The sequence below is a fragment of the Pistacia vera genome, unplaced genomic scaffold (genome assembly GCF_008641045.1).
Source record: "Pistacia vera cultivar Batoury unplaced genomic scaffold, PisVer_v2 Contig348, whole genome shotgun sequence".
In the NCBI taxonomy this organism is placed as follows: domain Eukaryota; kingdom Viridiplantae; phylum Streptophyta; class Magnoliopsida; order Sapindales; family Anacardiaceae; genus Pistacia; species Pistacia vera.
Genome location: NW_022196166.1, coordinates 173,943 through 194,427, shown reverse-complemented (window position 1 = coordinate 194,427; position 20,485 = coordinate 173,943). Strand labels below are relative to the sequence as shown.

The 20,485-nt window shown below is 36.6% G+C and overlaps 3 protein-coding genes, 1 long non-coding RNA gene, 2 other non-coding genes and 1 pseudogene across 23 annotated transcripts; all 7 read right to left on the bottom strand.

The window, feature by feature from the left end:
- Nucleotides 1–22: 22 nt before the first annotated feature.
- On the bottom strand, nucleotides 23–1,368 carry LOC116139204 (40S ribosomal protein S23). The gene is made up of 4 exons (XM_031424884.1): nucleotides 1,309–1,368; nucleotides 625–780; nucleotides 403–529; nucleotides 23–312 (listed from the first exon to the last, which is right to left on the bottom strand). The coding sequence occupies exons 1-4, from the start codon at nucleotides 1,311–1,313 to the stop codon at nucleotides 172–174; spliced, it is 429 nt and encodes a 142-aa protein (XP_031280744.1). The 5' UTR covers nucleotides 1,314–1,368; the 3' UTR covers nucleotides 23–171.
- Nucleotides 1,038–1,127, bottom strand: LOC116139216. The gene has a single exon (XR_004129419.1). It is a non-coding gene; the product is annotated as a small nucleolar RNA SNORD24 (small nucleolar RNA).
- A 1,120-nt stretch (nucleotides 1,369–2,488) lies between the features above and the next one.
- On the bottom strand, nucleotides 2,489–7,415 carry LOC116139199 (interactor of constitutive active ROPs 3-like). Of its 9 annotated transcripts, none has more exons than XM_031424867.1 (5): nucleotides 6,680–6,733; nucleotides 6,408–6,518; nucleotides 5,194–5,365; nucleotides 2,760–4,475; nucleotides 2,489–2,682 (listed from the first exon to the last, which is right to left on the bottom strand). In XM_031424867.1, the coding sequence occupies exons 2-4, from the start codon at nucleotides 6,425–6,427 to the stop codon at nucleotides 2,796–2,798; spliced, it is 1,872 nt and encodes a 623-aa protein (XP_031280727.1). In that variant the 5' UTR covers nucleotides 6,428–6,518; nucleotides 6,680–6,733; the 3' UTR covers nucleotides 2,489–2,682; nucleotides 2,760–2,795. The 9 variants fall into 9 exon arrangements, with proteins under 9 accessions (XP_031280727.1, XP_031280728.1, XP_031280730.1 ...); XM_031424868.1 differs by having other exon boundaries at nucleotides 2,782–4,475; XM_031424870.1 differs by lacking the exon at nucleotides 6,680–6,733 and adding an exon at nucleotides 7,302–7,415 and having other exon boundaries at nucleotides 2,489–4,475; nucleotides 5,194–5,362.
- A 143-nt stretch (nucleotides 7,416–7,558) lies between these two features.
- Nucleotides 7,559–9,231, bottom strand: LOC116139183 (annotated as a pseudogene).
- A 541-nt stretch (nucleotides 9,232–9,772) lies between these two features.
- LOC116139215 lies at nucleotides 9,773–9,862 on the bottom strand. The gene has a single exon (XR_004129418.1). It is a non-coding gene; the product is annotated as a small nucleolar RNA SNORD24 (small nucleolar RNA).
- A 1,352-nt stretch (nucleotides 9,863–11,214) lies between these two features.
- Nucleotides 11,215–16,448, bottom strand: LOC116139201 (interactor of constitutive active ROPs 3-like). 10 transcript variants are annotated; one of them, XM_031424877.1, is made up of 5 exons: nucleotides 16,264–16,448; nucleotides 16,004–16,037; nucleotides 15,117–15,227; nucleotides 13,903–14,074; nucleotides 11,215–13,184 (listed from the first exon to the last, which is right to left on the bottom strand). In XM_031424877.1, exons 3-5 carry the CDS (start codon nucleotides 15,134–15,136, stop codon nucleotides 11,505–11,507), a joined length of 1,872 nt encoding a protein of 623 aa, XP_031280737.1. In that variant the 5' UTR covers nucleotides 15,137–15,227; nucleotides 16,004–16,037; nucleotides 16,264–16,448; the 3' UTR covers nucleotides 11,215–11,504. The 10 variants fall into 10 exon arrangements, with proteins under 10 accessions (XP_031280737.1, XP_031280742.1, XP_031280735.1 ...); XM_031424882.1 differs by having other exon boundaries at nucleotides 13,903–14,071; XM_031424875.1 differs by having other exon boundaries at nucleotides 16,011–16,037.
- Nucleotides 16,449–17,596: 1,148 nt separating this feature from the next.
- On the bottom strand, nucleotides 17,597–20,162 carry LOC116139214. The gene is made up of 3 exons (XR_004129417.1): nucleotides 19,952–20,162; nucleotides 18,805–18,915; nucleotides 17,597–17,762 (listed from the first exon to the last, which is right to left on the bottom strand). It is a non-coding gene; the product is annotated as an uncharacterized LOC116139214 (long non-coding RNA).
- Between the last annotated feature and the right edge of the window lie 323 nt (nucleotides 20,163–20,485).

The window sequence follows — 20,485 nt, the reverse complement described above, 5'->3', positions numbered from 1 at the left end:
AAACTTTAACGAAATCAGTCCATCAGAAGAAAAGAATAAATTCCTAATACTTTCAACTGAGGAAAATATTCACTTAACAGCAGTAAACAGGAAAGATAAAAGGAGAAGTGCAAAGGGATACGGGGAAATAAACTGCTCAAAAAAGACAAAGAAGCGTTTTGAGGCAAGTGTTCATGACCTTGGTTTCTCCTTCTTCTCCTTGAAGAGGGCCAGAAGAGACACACCTGAAACCTTTACGACCTTAAATCTGACCCCAGGAATATCTCCAACAGCATGCCCTTTACGACCAAATCCTGCAATCAGCACTTCGTCCTGCATACCAACCATAAAAGAGAATGCATAAATACGACTTAAGAAAACAACTTAATTTTTAACTGTTAAACCCCCAAACAAAATTCTTACATTTTCTTCAATGTAGTTCAAACAACCATCATTGGGAACGAAAGCTGCAATCTTCTTTCCATTCTTAATTAGCTGGACTCGAGCACATTTTCTAATAGCAGAATTTGGCTGTTTTGCCTCGATACCACTGTAATATTAAGCCAGTAACACTTGTCACTGATTATACAAAAATTCTTAACTTTAAAGCACGATATACCAAGTTAACAATAGATTTCACCCTACATTTTCTCAAGAACAATGCCTTTTGCATGAGAGGAGCCAGCAAATGGCTTCTTCCACTCATTGCCGAGGTTGGACTTTTTATATGCCTTATCAGCCCACCTTTGGTTTCTACGGTGGGTCTTCAACTTGCGACCAGCTCCCATCCCACGTGTCTTCCTGCAAATAATTTATCCATCCACAACAAAACATAAATTTTTTTTTTTTTAATTATTCAAACAAAAGAACAAATCAAGTCCAATTTGAATCATCTTAAGTTATTCTATCCTTAATATAACATACATGAAAATTTTGAAACACTGCCATTAACAACCACACACAAATAATGACCTAATCTACATAAATCTTGTCCATAATTCTGAATTTCGACACGCATTAAAAAAAGTAAAATAAAATAAAACTTCAAACTATCAAGCGGCCTCAGAGATCTCGGTGGATAAGAATCATCAAATGGAGTTAACAGCACCCCATCAAGAGTAGCAAATATTAATCTCACATCACTGGCCATTGTTAACCCGTCATAGTAATTTCATGTTTCTATTCACACACTCGTCAAACAAGCATAGTATCAAAACACAAAAACATGTTATAATAGACCCAAATTTCCCAGACTCTCTATGTTCCATAAACTAAGATATCACAGAAAAAATAATTAAGTTGAAAACGGATTGAGCGAAAAATCTTTACCCCATGGTTGCGGTACGAAGAAGGCTATGCGACTGTGACAAAAAAACTTGGAAGGTTGGGAGCTGCAAGAAGAAAATACTACTAAAGCCGTGAGCGCTATGTTAAAAAACCCTAATTTTTGAATTTATAAAAAGCCCTCAAGTCGCCTCGGCCTTGTTCATTTGTTTGCAGACTTACCCTTTATTTGGGCCTCTTCCAGCCCAGCATGAAAAACCCGTTTTGTGTTTTTGATGATACAAGTATGTAACGGTTGTGATTTCATACTATGAATCATTTTCATTTTAAATACCGTGTTATATTTTATTACCGTTTTTATCGTTTAAGTAATTAATATAATATCCACTTTTCCTACTGTTATTACTGTTATGTGGTAAATTCGGAAAGCATAAATTTGCGTCACGTGTCTCATGACTATGCAAACGCCGGCATGAGCCCTTGCCATTTGCACTATGATTATGCATCTGTTTAGGTCGCGTGTTACATCAATAAAGGGTTATTTCATTTGTAAGACTGTCATAAATTGCTTCAACAGTGAGGTTTGGAGTTAAATTGTCGTCCATGTCGTGTCACCTCATGAGAGGACTATTTCACTAATAAGTCTTTAAGAATGGTGGTTTGTCAAGCCATGTGTCACGTGATGAGGGGATTACTTTGTAAGCAAGACCACCTATACAATAATATAAATAGGGGTCTCAACTCAAATAAGGTACCGAAAATTCCATTTTCTCCATAACAAAAGAGCAATTGTCTCTCTTAAAAGCAAATATCTTTTGTAAATATATCAATAAGATAACAATAGACGTAGGATTTACATCTTATATTCAAACCACTTTAAAAATTCTTTTTATCGACTCTTTTTATTTATTAACCCGCATTATCGTTATTATCGCTCATTCGTTTAGCATCTACTAACCAATCATGAACTTGTTTATAGATCTCTGGGTTCGGAAAATTTGATATCATAAATCAATGTCTGCAACTTCACCTTTGCTCTAATGTAAACATAATATCGATCCATATTCATATTAGCTTGCATTTTGGTACAAGATAAAATAGCTCTTTCCTGAGGAATATCCATGTTATTTGTAGACAAAAGTCCAATTTTAATCCCGCATTAACAAGTGATTATAAAGGTTTGATGCTGTGATTACTAAAAACATACATATTTTTTATAATCCCAAGCATGTGAAACTCCAGTTTTTGCATATTAATACATTATGCACTGCTACAATATAAAACATCCATGGCTGCAAAAAGTTAACCAGAATAAGCTTTTAGTAAGTACTGTCACCACATTACTAATACAAATATTGGGAGAGTGCTCATTTTCACTTCATCACAAAATAAATTAGCCGTTTGGATGGACGGAAGTATCTGTCAAAAGAAGCAAAAATGAATCAATTAGATAGGGTTGGAGAAAGGAAATGCAAGGCTGCAAGAGTGGCTCATACAATTTAGGAAACATATTCTCACCTGTTGTATTGTTTCTATTTCTGAGGTTTCTTCCACAACACTCCGATTTTCTTTAGCACATTTCCGTTCTTCTTCTTCAGCAAATCATCATCAATATCTTCAGAAAACGGTGGGCTTATTTTTCCGGTGACATGGTTATAATTGCTGTCCAATGAGCCACTTCTGTCCATAAATTTCCCGTTGTTTGCTCCGGAAAGCATAGCAGCTGCTGCCTCTGCAGCCTTCCTCCATTGATCAGACTGCACTTTTAGCCTTCTCAACTCTGCCTCTGCTTCAGCATTTGCCGCCTGTGCTGCCTCAAGCTGCTCGGTTACTCTTGCAGTCCTCCTGTTACTCTTATCTGCCTCCTCCATCGTGAGCCCAAGCTTAATCAGAGCCTCTCGCTCTGCAGCCCTAGCTACCGCTACTTCGGCATCCACATCAATATTCACTTTATGTGTGTCCGTTTCCCTTTTGCTAACTTCCAACTTTAGCTTCTCATTCTCCTCAGAAATATTCTGCAGTTCTGTCTCCTTATCCATTAGATTTGCCTTCAAATCTGCCACAGCTTGCTTATGTTTCCTGAGATCATTCTCCAGTTCAGATGTTCTCTGGCACGATACGTTTTTGTCGAGTTTCATATGCAGGCCCTCATTCTCCTCAGAAATTCCTTGCAATTCAGTTTCCTTATCCATCAGGTTTGCTTTCAATTCTTCAATGTCAGATTTTGTTTTCTCCAGCTCGGCTTCCAGTTCAGCCTCTCTTAGGCCTGTCCTAGATTTTATCTGATCCACCAGCTCATAAGCACTTTTTATCTGCACTGTGCTCTGGATTTGTTCTTCATGGAATTTGGTCTCACTAATTTCTAGAGCAGTTCTTAACCGTTCAACCTCTGACTTTAAAGTATGAAGCTCCTCTTCAAGCTGTTTTGATTCCTTTGTCTTTTGGTTTTCTTCTATTTCTTGCTTTGGATCATGATCAGCAGCAAAATTTTGAGAAAGGTTTCTGCTAGCATTATTCAGGTCTGCTTCAAGTTTGCTAACAAGCCCTTCTAACAAGTTTACACGGGCTCTTGACTGGTCTAATTCTGAAGCAATGGAGTTGTACGCTTCATTGGCTTTCATACCATCTGACTTGAGAGCCTCTACCAATTTTTTAGCAGTTTCAAGTTGCACCAGAGTTTCACTGGCCATTGCATGGGCCTGAGTTTCTGACTCTTTGCTTTCCCTTAGCTGGTTTTTCATGTTCTCCACGAGTGAAAGAGTTTCTATCAGATTTCCTTTCAAGCTCTGGAGTTCCACAGGTGCAGATTCTGTGTGCTTGCTCTGTGCAGCCTCAGATTCAGCTACCATTTCAAGCTGAGCCTTAAGCTGCTGAATCTCATTCAAGGCAGATGCCAAGGCAGCCGAGTCGGTCAAGTGCTGCTTCTGCACACCCTCAAGCTCAGACTGCCATGATTGATCCTGCTCTTGGGATGTCTTCTGAAGTTCACTATGGCTAGCTTCCTCAGAAGCAGATAGCTCCAGAAGCTGCTTCTGGGATTCCTCTAGCTTTGAAGACATGGCCAACAGTTGCTTCTTGGAATCCTCCGCATCTTGCTGCGCTTGATTCTTGCATGACTCAGATGAACTCAACTGATCCTTTGCCTTCTTCAAATCCTCCTGAAGTTGAGATATCTGAGATTCCAATTCAGATATTCTGCTTGGTCGCTTCTTCTGGAGCAAGAAAAATGATGAAGGCTTTGAATTATTCAGCAAATTCCAATGGAACCAGCTTAATAAAGTGATATAACAAGTAGCGCAAACATATCGACCTCAAAGTCTAAAACTATGGCATTGAAGTTCCATGCAGATGAGAGAAAAGAAAAAGAACCGTAGCTTAGATCTTTAGTGATGCAAAATATAATTCATAATATAAGGAAGACAGTAAAACCAAATCCCATCAATCAAATCATATAACAGCAGAAACATATGTGAAAAGAACAAAAAGTTTACATGGCCTAAAACTATTCTAAATCTGCATAAAACAACGGGGAAAGATCACTATCAGAGGAAGTAATAAACCATTTCACTTTCCCAACCTCTTTCAAATACCTGAATTAAATATTTCACCTAATCTAAAGAAAATCCATAAGGCCTCTCATGGAAAGGACCATCCTAGCTAACTGACTTCTCACGTTCTTTGAAAGAAAATGAATGCAACACATTCAATTCAGTTAAAACTTTCAACCAGAAACTAGATTTAGAAACTTAAAATGTCATTTTCTGAAGACCTAAATTTTTCACCAAGAAAGCAACATTGAGTGTTACCTTTAAGTTGCAAAAACTTTAATGTTTGGGCTATTATACTATTACAAACTGATCTCCAAGATTCAGCAATGCTGTCAAATTATGTAATAATAGCAACATTTGTTAATTTCATTAAATCAAGTACCTCAGCCACTGGGCTTCTGGGTGTCCTGCGTTCAACAACCTTAGGGCTTCTCTCTTTTGGTGTCCTACAAGTTTGACTTGATGAAGACGCAGACTTGGACTCTAATGCAGTTGTATTCAGTTGCCGTGCAGCTCGAGGAGAGACCTTCAGTGGGACTTCTGAAGAGCCACTTCTACAAACAAAACCATATGGCAACAATCAGGAACACACAAAAAGAGAACAGGATTCACATAAACAAGTCAGATACCATCCATTTATGAACAATGGGATCAGCTAAGAGTCTATCGTTTGGCATGAAATTGGTACGCAAATTATAATTCTCTTGAAAACAGAGGATGCCCGTTCATCCAGTCACCTTAACTCATTATAATCCAAATATTCCACTATTCCCATGAAAATCAATTCTCTCTCATACAGTTTACAATAGCCATTTGTTACATATAAGTCATACAACTGAGTGTAACTTAATAAATGGTTTTTAGTCAATCAATATCACAGATCCCAAAAAGATAAAGAAAAAAACAAGATCTCAAAGTTCAGGTAAAACAAAAGCATTACAATTGCAGCAAGAAAACTCAAATGACAACTTTTGATCCCAAGTTCAAATCTGAGAATGTTTCAACAGGATAATTTGATAAGACATGATTACAAAAAAATATATATATATATATATAATAATAATAATTAGCCATCATACAAACAGACACAAATTTAATTAGTTTTATCATAGTATGCAGCCCTTCATGTTACCATAACTCCATCTACGAGTCCCACCAATGTGGTCCTGCACACCCTCAAGTTAATGCAAGAGACAAGGGTATATCATAATCTTTGTTTTGATGCTGAAACCAAAAAAAATTGCAGTTCATGACTCTTTAAACCGACTATGCTAGTGGTAGCTTGATAGTGAAGGTTAAATTGTGAAACTTATATTTCACCACTCAGGAAAAGCATGATGCATGTTTGGATAATTCCAGAGAAAAAACTAAATCAATTATAAAGGGGTGAAGAGTATCAAGGAGAGGCTCAAGCAACCAGAATACAAACAGATATGAACAGCCATCAATTTCCAGCAGAGAACTTTACTGTACACCTTTCACATTCATGGAACCAAATTACCATATATAGGAAGATAAGATAATAATTCACAACTTGCCTTATTCAACATAACAACAAAGAAGAGAGAGAGCCTTCATAAAGGCGTCAAGGGTTACCTTGTTTTGGGAGTCTGCATAATGTGAATGATAAACCTTCTAGGCAGAAAAGTGAAAATAAATGGAGTAATTTTAGCTTCACCAATTCAATGCTCCCCTGACCCACTAGACCTAAAATTTAAGAGAGATGAAAATATCACAAGCTGAGACAAAAGAATCCAATGCAGATGTTCATGAACAAATTAAATAGCTTCGTGAAGGATAACTACTCTTATCATCACAATACCAAAAGCCATAAAAGCAAAAGATTCATTAACCAAAATGAAACTTACCCAAACCAAAAGTAATCAACAGCAAGAGCAAAAAAAATAAATGGTCAACACAACACAATCAATTTCTTGAACCAGACAGTAAAAGCGTATCACAGTTATATCATGCTCATGACTCATACTACTGGGGTCCCATGGGGACCTACATAAAGTCAAAAAATTGAAATAAATGCCCCTACTAGAAACAGGACAAAAAAGGCAAATTTAGGCTCCTGAGAGGGCATTATTATAATTTATGATGTCAAGCTTCCCCCTCCATTGTGGCCGAGAAATGAGGGCAATAAGCAGTGTTATTATAGTTTATGCGGGTGGGGCTATCAATTTGAGGTCAAGGACGCAAAAAGAATTTTAAAGAAACGCTCAAACCTGCTTATCTTGTCTACTCAAAAGTAGAGAACACCAGGAATCTGTTTGTTTTCATGGAAAATATTTTCTGAGAAACTTTCGATAAAAGGAAAGATAAACTTCAGAAAACCTCCGAACAAGATCTAAACCAAGCAGAAGCTGGAGTAGCCGTGAAAAGAAGAAGCAAAGTAAATGCAGCTTACAAATTCAACAAAGATAAGATATCACTCAATTGAAAAGGAACCAAAAGTGAAGAGACAAAGTGAAACGTACAACCAACCTTTTAGAGATTCTTTTTTCCACAATTCTACAAAAAAAAAGACAGAATTTTTTTAAGCTTTATGAGCTCCAACTCCAACACACGGTAACCCTTTTCAGTAAAACAGAGTTCAACAGAAAAAAGGGTTTCAAAAGAAGCATCATTACCATGAACAAAAGGGGTAGAACAAACGAAAGCCAATACATGAACAATGCATAGAAAATGCTTAATTTAAACAAACTTAATCAGAGCCTCTCGCTCTGCAGCCCTAGCTACCGCTACTTCGGATCCACATCAATATTCACTTTATGTGTGTCCGTTTCCCTTTTGCTAACTTCCAACTTTAGCTTCTCATTCTCCTCAGAAATATTCTGCAGTTCTGTCTCCTTATCCATTAGATTTGCCTTCAAATCTGCCACAGCTTGCTTATGTTTCCTGAGATCATTCTCCAGTTCAGATGTTCTCTGGCAGATATTTTTGTCGAGTTTCATAGCAGGCCCTCATTCTCCTCAGAAATTCCTGCAATTCAGTTTCCTTATCCATCAGGTTTGCTTTCAATTCTTCAATGTCAGTTTTGTTTTCTCCAGCTCGGCTTCCAGTTCAGCCTCTCTTAGGCCTGTCCTAGATTTATCTGATCCACCAGCTCATAAGCACTTTTTATCTGCACTGTGCTCTGGATTTGTTCTTCATGGAATTTGGTCTCACTAATTTCTAGAGCAGTTCTTAACCGTTCAACCTCTGACTTTAAAGTATGAAGCTCCTCTTCAAGCTGTTTTGATTCCTTTGTCTTTTGGTTTTCTTCTATTTCTTGCTTTGGATCATGATCAGCAGAAATTTTGAGAAAGGTTTCTGCTAGCATTATTCAGGTCTGCTTCAAGTTTGCTAACAAGCCCTTCTAACAAGTTTACACGGCTCTTGACTGGTCTAATTCTGAAGCAATGGAGTTGTAGCTTCATTGGTTTCATACCATCTGACTTGAGAGCCTCTACCAATTTTTTAGCAGTTTCAAGTTGCACCAGAGTTTCACTGGCCATGCATGGGCCTGAGTTTCTGACTCTTTGCTTTCCCTTAGCTGGTTTTTCATGTTCTCACCAGTGAAAGAGTTTCTTCAGATTTCCTTTCAAGCTCTGGAGTTCCACAGGTGCAGATTCTGTGTGCTTGCTCTGTGCAGCCTCAGATTCAGCTACCATTTCAAGCTGAGCCTTAAGCGCTGAATCTCATTCAAGGCAGATGCCAAGGCAGCCGAGTCGGTCAAGTGCTGCTTCTGCACACCCTCAAGCTCAGACTGCCATGATTGATCCTGCTCTTGGGATATCTTCTGAAGTTCACTATGGCTAGCTTCCTCAGAAGCAGATAGCTCCAGAGCTGCTTCTGGGATCCTCGCTTTTGAAGACATGGCAACAGTGCTTCTTGGAATCCTCCGCATCTTGCTGCGCTTGATTCTTGCATGACTCAGATGAACTAACTGATCCTTTGCCTTCTTCAAATCCTCCTGAAGTTGAGAATCTGAGATTCCAATTCAGATATTCTGCTTGGTCGCTTCTTCTGGAGCAAGAAAATGATGAAGGCTTTGAATTATTCAGCAAATTCCAATGGAACCAGCTTAATAAAGTGATAAACAGTAGAGAAACATATCGACCTCAAAGTCTAAAACTATGGCATTGAAGTTCCATGCAGATGAGAGAAAAGAAAAAGAACGTAGCTTAGATCTTTAGTGATGCAAAATAATTCATAATATAAGGAAGACGTAAAACCAAATCCCATCAATCAAATCATATAACAGCAGAAACATATGTGAAAAGAACAAAAAGTTTACATGGCCTAAAACTATTCTAAATCTGCATAAAACAACGGGGAAAGATCACTATCAGAGGAAGTAATAACCATTTCACTTTCCCAACCTCTTTCAAATACCTGAATTAAATATTTCACCTAATCTAAGAAAATCCATAGGCCTCTCATGGAAAGACCACCTAGCTAACTGACTTCTCACGTTCTTTGAAAGAAAATGAATGCAACACATTCAATTCAGTTAAACTTTCAACAGAAACTAGATTTAGAAACTTAAAATGTCATACATTTTCTCAAGAACAATGCCTTTTGCATGAGAGGAGCCAGCAAATGGCTTCTTCCACTCATTGCCGAGGTTGGACTTTTTATATGCCTTATCAGCCCACCTTTGGTTTCTACGGTGGGTCTTCAACTTGCGACCAGCTCCCATCCCACGTGTCTTCCTGCAAATAATTTATCCATCCACAACAAAACATAAATTTTTTTTTTTTTTAATTATTCAAACAAAAGAACAAATCAAGTCCAATTTGAATCATCTTAAGTTATTCTATCCTTAATATAACATACATGAAAATTTTGAAACACTGCCATTAACAACCACACACAAATAATGACCTAATCTACATAAATCTTGTCCATAATTCTGAATTTCGACACGCATTAAAAAAAGTAAAATAAAATAAAACTTCAAACTATCAAGCGGCCTCAGAGATCTCGGTGGATAAGAATCATCAAATGGAGTTAACAGCACCCCATCAAGAGTAGCAAATATTAATCTCACATCACTGGCCATTGTTAACCCGTCATAGTAATTTCATGTTTCTATTCACACACTCGTCAAACAAGCATAGTATCAAAACACAAAAACATGTTATAATAGACCCAAATTTCCCAGACTCTCTATGTTCCATAAACTAAGATATCACAGAAAAAATAATTAAGTTGAAAACGGATTGAGCGAAAAATCTTTACCCCATGGTTGCGGTACGAAGAAGGCTATGCGACTGTGACAAAAAAACTTGGAAGGTTGGGAGCTGCAAGAAGAAAATACTACTAAAGCCGTGAGCGCTATGTTAAAAAACCCTAATTTTTGGATTTATAAAAAGCCCTCAAGTCGCCTCGGCCTTGTTCATTTGTTTGCAGACTGACCATTTATTTGGGCCTCTTCCAGCCCAGCATGAAAAACCCGTTTTGTGTTTTTTATGATACAAGTATGTAACGGTTGTGATTTCATACTATGAATCATATTCATTTTAAATACCGTGTTATATTTTATTACCTTTTTATCGTTTAAATCATTAATATAATATCCACTTTTCCTACTGTTATTACTGTTATATGGTAAATTCGGGAAGCATAAATCTGTGTCACGTGTCTTATGACTATGCAAATACAGGCATGAGCCTTTGTCACGTGCTTTGTGACCATGCATCTGTTCAGGTCGCATGTGACACTAATAAAGGGTTATTTCATTTGTAAGGTTGCCATGAGTTGTTTCAACAGTAAAGTTTGGAGCTAAGCTGTCATTCATGTGAGAGAGGACTACTTCACTAATAAGTCTCTAAGAAAGGCGGTTTGTCATGTCACGCGATGAGGGGATTACTTTATGAGTAAGACCACCCATACAACAATATAAATAGGGGTCTCAACCCACATAAGGTATCCTAAAATTTCATTTTTTCCATAACAAAAGAGCAATTATTTGTCTTGAGAGCAAATATCTTTTTGTAAATAAAATGACAATAAACGTAGGATTTACATCTTACATTCAAACCACTTGAAAATTCTTTTTGTCAACTCTTTTTATTTATTAACCCGCATTATCGTTATTATTGCTCATTGGTTCAGCATCTACTAACCAAACATGAACTTGTTTATAGATCTCTGGGTTCGGAAAATTTGATATCATAAATCAATGTCTGCAACTTCGCCTTTGCTCTAATGTAAACATAATATCGACCCATATTCATATTAGCTTGCATTTTGGTATAAGATAAAATAGCTCTTTCCTGAGGAATATCCATGTTATTTGTACACAAAAGTTCAATTTTAATCCCGCATTAACAAGTGATTATAAAGGTTTGATGCTGTGATTACTAAAAACATACATATTTTTTATAATCCCAAGCATGTGAGACTCCAGTTTTTGCATATTAATACATTATGCACTGCTACAATATAAAACATCCATGGCTGCAAAAAGTTAACCAGAATAAGCTTTTAGTAAGTACTGTCACCACATTACTAATACAAATATTGGGAGAGTGCTCATTTTCACTTCATCACAAAATAAATTAGCCGTTTGGATGGACGGAAGTATCTGTCAAAAGAAGCAAAAATGAATCAATTAGATAGGGTTGGAGAAAGGAAATGCAAGGCTGCAAGAGTGGCTCATACAATTTAGGAAACATATTCTCACCTGTTGTATTGTTTCTATTTCTGAGGTTTCTTCCACAACACTCCGATTTTCTTTAGCACATTTCCGTTCTTCTTCTTCAGCAAATCATCATCAATATCTTCAGAAAACGGTGGGCTTATTTTTCCGGTGACATGGTTATAATTGCTGTCCAATGAGCCACTTCTGTCCATAAATTTCCCGTTGTTTGCTCCGGAAAGCATAGCAGCTGCTGCCTCTGCAGCCTTCCTCCATTGATCAGACTGCACTTTTAGCCTTCTCAACTCTGCCTCTGCTTCAGCATTTGCCGCCTGTGCTGCCTCAAGCTGCTCGGTTACTCTTGCAGTCCTCCTGTTACTCTTATCTGCCTCCTCCATCGTGAGCCCAAGCTTAATCAGAGCCTCTCGCTCTGCAGCCCTAGCTACCGCTACTTCGGCATCCACATCAATATTCACTTTATGTGTGTCCGTTTCCCTTTTGCTAACTTCCAACTTTAGCTTCTCATTCTCCTCAGAAATATTCTGCAGTTCTGTCTCCTTATCCATTAGATTTGCCTTCAAATCTGCCACAGCTTGCTTATGTTTCCTGAGATCATTCTCCAGTTCAGATGTTCTCTGGCACGATACGTTTTTGTCGAGTTTCATATGCAGGCCCTCATTCTCCTCAGAAATTCCTTGCAATTCAGTTTCCTTATCCATCAGGTTTGCTTTCAATTCTTCAATGTCAGATTTTGTTTTCTCCAGCTCGGCTTCCAGTTCAGCCTCTCTTAGGCCTGTCCTAGATTTTATCTGATCCACCAGCTCATAAGCACTTTTTATCTGCACTGTGCTCTGGATTTGTTCTTCATGGAATTTGGTCTCACTAATTTCTAGAGCAGTTCTTAACCGTTCAACCTCTGACTTTAAAGTATGAAGCTCCTCTTCAAGCTGTTTTGATTCCTTTGTCTTTTGGTTTTCTTCTATTTCTTGCTTTGGATCATGATCAGCAGCAAAATTTTGAGAAAGGTTTCTGCTAGCATTATTCAGGTCTGCTTCAAGTTTGCTAACAAGCCCTTCTAACAAGTTTACACGGGCTCTTGACTGGTCTAATTCTGAAGCAATGGAGTTGTACGCTTCATTGGCTTTCATACCATCTGACTTGAGAGCCTCTACCAATTTTTTAGCAGTTTCAAGTTGCACCAGAGTTTCACTGGCCATTGCATGGGCCTGAGTTTCTGACTCTTTGCTTTCCCTTAGCTGGTTTTTCATGTTCTCCACGAGTGAAAGAGTTTCTATCAGATTTCCTTTCAAGCTCTGGAGTTCCACAGGTGCAGATTCTGTGTGCTTGCTCTGTGCAGCCTCAGATTCAGCTACCATTTCAAGCTGAGCCTTAAGCTGCTGAATCTCATTCAAGGCAGATGCCAAGGCAGCCGAGTCGGTCAAGTGCTGCTTCTGCACACCCTCAAGCTCAGACTGCCATGATTGATCCTGCTCTTGGGATGTCTTCTGAAGTTCACTATGGCTAGCTTCCTCAGAAGCAGATAGCTCCAGAAGCTGCTTCTGGGATTCCTCTAGCTTTGAAGACATGGCCAACAGTTGCTTCTTGGAATCCTCCGCATCTTGCTGCGCTTGATTCTTGCATGACTCAGATGAACTCAACTGATCCTTTGCCTTCTTCAAATCCTCCTGAAGTTGAGATATCTGAGATTCCAATTCAGATATTCTGCTTGGTCGCTTCTTCTGGAGCAAGAAAAATGATGAAGGCTTTGAATTATTCAGCAAATTCCAATGGAACCAGCTTAATAAAGTGATATAACAAGTAGCGCAAACATATCGACCTCAAAGTCTAAAACTATGGCATTGAAGTTCCATGCAGATGAGAGAAAAGAAAAAGAACCGTAGCTTAGATCTTTAGTGATGCAAAATATAATTCATAATATAAGGAAGACAGTAAAACCAAATCCCATCAATCAAATCATATAACAGCAGAAACATATGTGAAAAGAACAAAAAGTTTACATGGCCTAAAACTATTCTAAATCTGCATAAAACAACGGGGAAAGATCACTATCAGAGGAAGTAATAAACCATTTCACTTTCCCAACCTCTTTCAAATACCTGAATTAAATATTTCACCTAATCTAAAGAAAATCCATAAGGCCTCTCATGGAAAGGACCATCCTAGCTAACTGACTTCTCACGTTCTTTGAAAGAAAATGAATGCAACACATTCAATTCAGTTAAAACTTTCAACCAGAAACTAGATTTAGAAACTTAAAATGTCATTTTCTGAAGACCTAAATTTTTCACCAAGAAAGCAACATTGAGTGTTACCTTTAAGTTGCAAAAACTTTAATGTTTGGGCTATTATACTATTACAAACTGATCTCCAAGATTCAGCAATGCTGTCAAATTATGTAATAATAGCAACATTTGTTAATTTCATTAAATCAAGTACCTCAGCCACTGGGCTTCTGGGTGTCCTGCGTTCAACAACCTTAGGGCTTCTCTCTTTTGGTGTCCTACAAGTTTGACTTGATGAAGACGCAGACTTGGACTCTAATGCAGTTGTATTCAGTTGCCGTGCAGCTCGAGGAGAGACCTTCAGTGGGACTTCTGAAGAGCCACTTCTACAAACAAAACCATATGGCAACAATCAGGAACACACAAAAAGAGAACAGGATTCACATAAACAAGTCAGATACCATCCATTTATGAACAATGGGATCAGCTAAGAGTCTATCGTTTGGCATGAAATTGGTACGCAAATTATAATTCTCTTGAAAACAGAGGATGCCCGTTCATCCAGTCACCTTAACTCATTATAATCCAAATATTCCACTATTCCCATGAAAATCAATTCTCTCTCATACAGTTTACAATAGCCATTTGTTACATATAAGTCATACAACTGAGTGTAACTTAATAAATGGTTTTTAGTCAATCAATATCACAGATCCCAAAAAGATAAAGAAAAAAACAAGATCTCAAAGTTCAGGTAAAACAAAAGCATTACAATTGCAGCAAGAAAACTCAAATGACAACTTTTGATCCCAAGTTCAAATCTGAGAATGTTTCAACAGGATAATTTGATAAGACATGATTACAAAAAAATATATATATATATATATAATAATAATAATTAGCCATCATACAAACAGACACAAATTTAATTAGTTTTATCATAGTATGCAGCCCTTCATGTTACCATAACTCCATCTACGAGTCCCACCAATGTGGTCCTGCACACCCTCAAGTTAATGCAAGAGACAAGGGTATATCATAATCTTTGTTTTGATGCTGAAACCAAAAAAAATTGCAGTTCATGACTCTTTAAACCGACTATGCTAGTGGTAGCTTGATAGTGAAGGTTAAATTGTGAAACTTATATTTCACCACTCAGGAAAAGCATGATGCATGTTTGGATAATTCCAGAGAAAAAACTAAATCAATTATAAAGGGGTGAAGAGTATCAAGGAGAGGCTCAAGCAACCAGAATACAAACAGATATGAACAGCCATCAATTTCCAGCAGAGAACTTTACTGTACACCTTTCACATTCATGGAACCAAATTACCATATATAGGAAGATAAGATAATAATTCACAACTTGCCTTATTCAACATAACAACAAAGAAGAGAGAGAGCCTTCATAAAGGCGTCAAGGGTTACCTTGTTTTGGGAGTCTGCATAATGTGAATGATAAACCTTCTAGGCAGAAAAGTGAAAATAAATGGAGTAATTTTAGCTTCACCAATTCAATGCTCCCCTGACCCACTAGACCTAAAATTTAAGAGAGATGAAAATATCACAAGCTGAGACAAAAGAATCCAATGCAGATGTTCATGAACAAATTAAATAGCTTCGTGAAGGATAACTACTCTTATCATCACAATACCAAAAGCCATAAAAGCAAAAGATTCATTAACCAAAATGAAACTTACCCAAACCAAAAGTAATCAACAGCAAGAGCAAAAAAAATAAATGGTCAACACAACACAATCAATTTCTTGAACCAGACAGTAAAAGCGTATCACAGTTATATCATGCTCATGACTCATACTACTGGGGTCCCATGGGGACCTACATAAAGTCAAAAAATTGAAATAAATGCCCCTACTAGAAACAGGACAAAAAAGGCAAATTTAGGCTCCTGAGAGGGCATTATTATAATTTATGATGTCAAGCTTCCCCCTCCATTGTGGCCGAGAAATGAGGGCAATAAGCAGTGTTATTATAGTTTATGCGGGTGGGGCTATCAATTTGAGGTCAAGGACGCAAAAAGAATTTTAAAGAAACGCTCAAACCTGCTTATCTTGTCTACTCAAAAGTAGAGAACACCAGGAATCTGTTTGTTTTCATGGAAAATATTTTCTGAGAAACTTTCGATAAAAGGAAAGATAAACTTCAGAAAACCTCCGAACAAGATCTAAACCAAGCAGAAGCTGGAGTAGCCGTGAAAAGAAGAAGCAAAGTAAATGCAGCTTACAAATTCAACAAAGATAAGATATCACTCAATTGAAAAGGAACCAAAAGTGAAGAGACAAAGTGAAACGTACAACCAACCTTTTAGAGATTCTTTTTTCCACAATTCTACAAAAAAAAAGACAGAATTTTTTTAAGCTTTATGAGCTCCAACTCCAACACACGGTAACCCTTTTCAGTAAAACAGAGTTCAACAGAAAAAAGGGTTTCAAAAGAAGCATCATTACCATGAACAAAAGGGGTAGAACAAACGAAAGCCAATACATGAACAATGCATAGAAAATGCTTAATTTAAACAAAACAAAAAAGCGAGTGGCATTCGGTAGATTCTTACTGCGAATGGGTAAGAATGAGTGTGGTGATGAGCTTTGTTTGATTCAGAATTTTATCGTAAGAAGAAATGAGAGGAAGAAGACAAGATTAGAAATGAGAGCCGAACAGCAGAGAGTGAAGTTGTAAAAATACAAATACGAGCAGTTACCAAGAGAGTTCTATCTTTTATCTTTTTGGGTTCTGGTTGGTTTGGTATGGTTTGTTTGTTTTTGAACAGTATATTTTACTGACCAGTAGAAGAGAGATGTGACAGAGACAGGAGAACCACGTTTGTCTGTAATGAAATATTAAAGCTGAGCAGAGCCGATTTATGATTATATTATCTAATTCTAACGAATGAACCTCAAGAAACATGATGAACATACAAAAAGGAGGTTTTCGATTATAAATTTGTTTTGTGTTTTTTTTTTTTTTTTAAATGTAACAAAGGATTAATTTATCCCGTTAGAATTGAGATAAAATTTTTGATACCATGTTATAATTGAAAGGGTAAAAGAGATAATAGAAGAGAATCGTAATATGTTCGAAAAATATTTTTGAAATGACAAGAGAAACAACTTAAAGGGTTGGAATATATCGGATAGATATCTGAAATAAATTTAATTTAATTGTATTAAGTTATTATGAATGGTAGGTAAATACACAAAAGTATAGAGGCGGATCCAACCTAGTTTTGGCCCACCCTCAAATTTTTGTTTTTAAATACTAATATGTACAAATTCTGAATTTTGGCCCATCCTAACAAAATATTAATATACAATTAATTTTTATTTTGATCTATTCTAACATAAATTTCTAGATCCATCACTGCAAAGTGTGATAAAAGATAAAAAATATTATAATAATGATATAATATCTGCAGTAAGTAAAATAGAATAATATCTAAAATATAATGAGAATGAGAATATGTCGCATATCAACATATACAGAAATGAGACTATATTAGGAAGTAATAAACCATTTCACTTTCCCAACCTCTTTCAAATACCTGAATTAAATATTTCACCTAATCTAAAGAAAATCCATAAGGCCTCTCATGGAAAGGACCATCCTAGCTAACTGACTTCTCACGTTCTTTGAAAGAAAATGAATGCAACACATTCAATTCAGTTAAAACTTTCAACCAGAAACTAGATTTAGAAACTTAAAATGTCATTTTCTGAAGACCTAAATTTTTCACCAAGAAAGCAACATTGAGTGTTACCTTTAAGTTGCAAAAACTTTAATGTTTGGGCTATTATACTATTACAAACTGATCTCCAAGATTCAGCAATGCTGTCAAATTATGTAATAATAGCAACATTTGTTAATTTCATTAAATCAAGTACCTCAGCCACTGGGCTTCTGGGTGTCCTGCGTTCAACAACCTTAGGGCTTCTCTCTTTTGGTGTCCTACAAGTTTGACTTGATGAAGACGCAGACTTGGACTCTAATGCAGTTGTATTCAGTTGCCGTGCAGCTCGAGGAGAGACCTTCAGTGGGACTTCTGAAGAGCCACTTCTACAAACAAAACCATATGGCAACAATCAGGAACACACAAAAAGAGAACAGGATTCACATAAACAAGTCAGATACCATCCATTTATGAACAATGGGATCAGCTAAGAGTCTATCGTTTGGCATGAAATTGGTACGCAAATTATAATTCTCTTGAAAACAGAGGATGCCCGTTCATCCAGTCACCTTAACTCATTATAATCCAAATATTCCACTATTCCCATGAAAATCAATTCTCTCTCATACAGTTTACAATAGCCATTTGTTACATATAAGTCATACAACTGAGTGTAACTTAATAAATGGTTTTTAGTCAATCAATATCACAGATCCCAAAAAGATAAAGAAAAAAACAAGATCTCAAAGTTCAGGTAAAACAAAAGCATTACAATTGCAGCAAGAAAACTCAAATGACAACTTTTGATCCCAAGTTCAAATCTGAGAATGTTTCAACAGGATAATTTGATAAGACATGATTACAAAAAAATATATATATATATATATAATAATAATAATTAGCCATCATACAAACAGACACAAATTTAATTAGTTTTATCATAGTATGCAGCCCTTCATGTTACCATAACTCCATCTACGAGTCCCACCAATGTGGTCCTGCACACCCTCAAGTTAATGCAAGAGACAAGGGTATATCATAATCTTTGTTTTGATGCTGAAACCAAAAAAAATTGCAGTTCATGACTCTTTAAACCGACTATGCTAGTGGTAGCTTGATAGTGAAGGTTAAATTGTGAAACTTATATTTCACCACTCAGGAAAAGCATGATGCATGTTTGGATAATTCCAGAGAAAAAACTAAATCAATTATAAAGGGGTGAAGAGTATCAAGGAGAGGCTCAAGCAACCAGAATACAAACAGATATGAACAGCCATCAATTTCCAGCAGAGAACTTTACTGTACACCTTTCACATTCATGGAACCAAATTACCATATATAGGAAGATAAGATAATAATTCACAACTTGCCTTATTCAACATAACAACAAAGAAGAGAGAGAGCCTTCATAAAGGCGTCAAGGGTTACCTTGTTTTGGGAGTCTGCATAATGTGAATGATAAACCTTCTAGGCAGAAAAGTGAAAATAAATGGAGTAATTTTAGCTTCACCAATTCAATGCTCCCCTGACCCACTAGACCTAAAATTTAAGAGAGATGAAAATATCACAAGCTGAGACAAAAGAATCCAATGCAGATGTTCATGAACAAATTAAATAGCTTCGTGAAGGATAACTACTCTTATCATCACAATACCAAAAGCCATAAAAGCAAAAGATTCATTAACCAAAATGAAACTTACCCAAACCAAAAGTAATCAACAGCAAGAGCAAAAAAAATAAATGGTCAACACAACACAATCAATTTCTTGAACCAGACAGTAAAAGCGTATCACAGTTATATCATGCTCATGACTCATACTACTGGGGTCCCATGGGGACCTACATAAAGTCAAAAAATTGAAATAAATGCCCCTACTAGAAACAGGACAAAAAAGGCAAATTTAGGCTCCTGAGAGGGCATTATTATAATTTATGATGTCAAGCTTCCCCCTCCATTGTGGCCGAGAAATGAGGGCAATAAGCAGTGTTATTATAGTTTATGCGGGTGGGGCTATCAATTTGAGGTCAAGGACGCAAAAAGAATTTTAAAGAAACGCTCAAACCTGCTTATCTTGTCTACTCAAAAGTAGAGAACACCAGGAATCTGTTTGTTTTCATGGAAAATATTTTCTGAGAAACTTTCGATAAAAGGAAAGATAAACTTCAGAAAACCTCCGAACAAGATCTAAACCAAGCAGAAGCTGGAGTAGCCGTGAAAAGAAGAAGCAAAGTAAATGCAGCTTACAAATTCAACAAAGATAAGATATCACTCAATTGAAAAGGAACCAAAAGTGAAGAGACAAAGTGAAACGTACAACCAACCTTTTAGAGATTCTTTTTTCCACAATTCTACAAAAAAAAAGACAGAATTTTTTTAAGCTTTATGAGCTCCAACTCCAACACACGGTAACCCTTTTCAGTAAAACAGAGTTCAACAGAAAAAAGGGTTTCAAAAGAAGCATCATTACCATGAACAAAAGGGGTAGAACAAACGAAAGCCAATACATGAACAATGCATAGAAAATGCTTAATTTAAACAAAACAAAAAAGCGAGTGGCATTCGGTAGATTCTTACTGCGAATGGGTAAGAATGAGTGTGGTGATGAGCTTTGTTTGATTCAGAATTTTATCGTAAGAAGAAATGAGAGGAAGAAGACAAGATTAGAAATGAGAGCCGAACAGCAGAGAGTGAAGTTGTAAAAATACAAATACGAGCAGTTACCAAGAGAGTTCTATCTTTTATCTTTTTGGGTTCTGGTTGGTTTGGTATGGTTTGTTTGTTTTTGAACAGTATATTTTACTGACCAGTAGAAGAGAGATGTGACAGAGACAGGAGAACCACGTTTGTCTGTAATGAAATATTAAAGCTGAGCAGAGCCGATTTATGATTATATTATCTAATTCTAACGAATGAACCTCAAGAAACATGATGAACATACAAAAAGGAGGTTTTCGATTATAAATTTGTTTTGTGTTTTTTTTTTTTTTTTAAATGTAACAAAGGATTAATTTATCCCGTTAGAATTGAGATAAAATTTTTGATACCATGTTATAATTGAAAGGGTAAAAGAGATAATAGAAGAGAATCGTAATATGTTCGAAAAATATT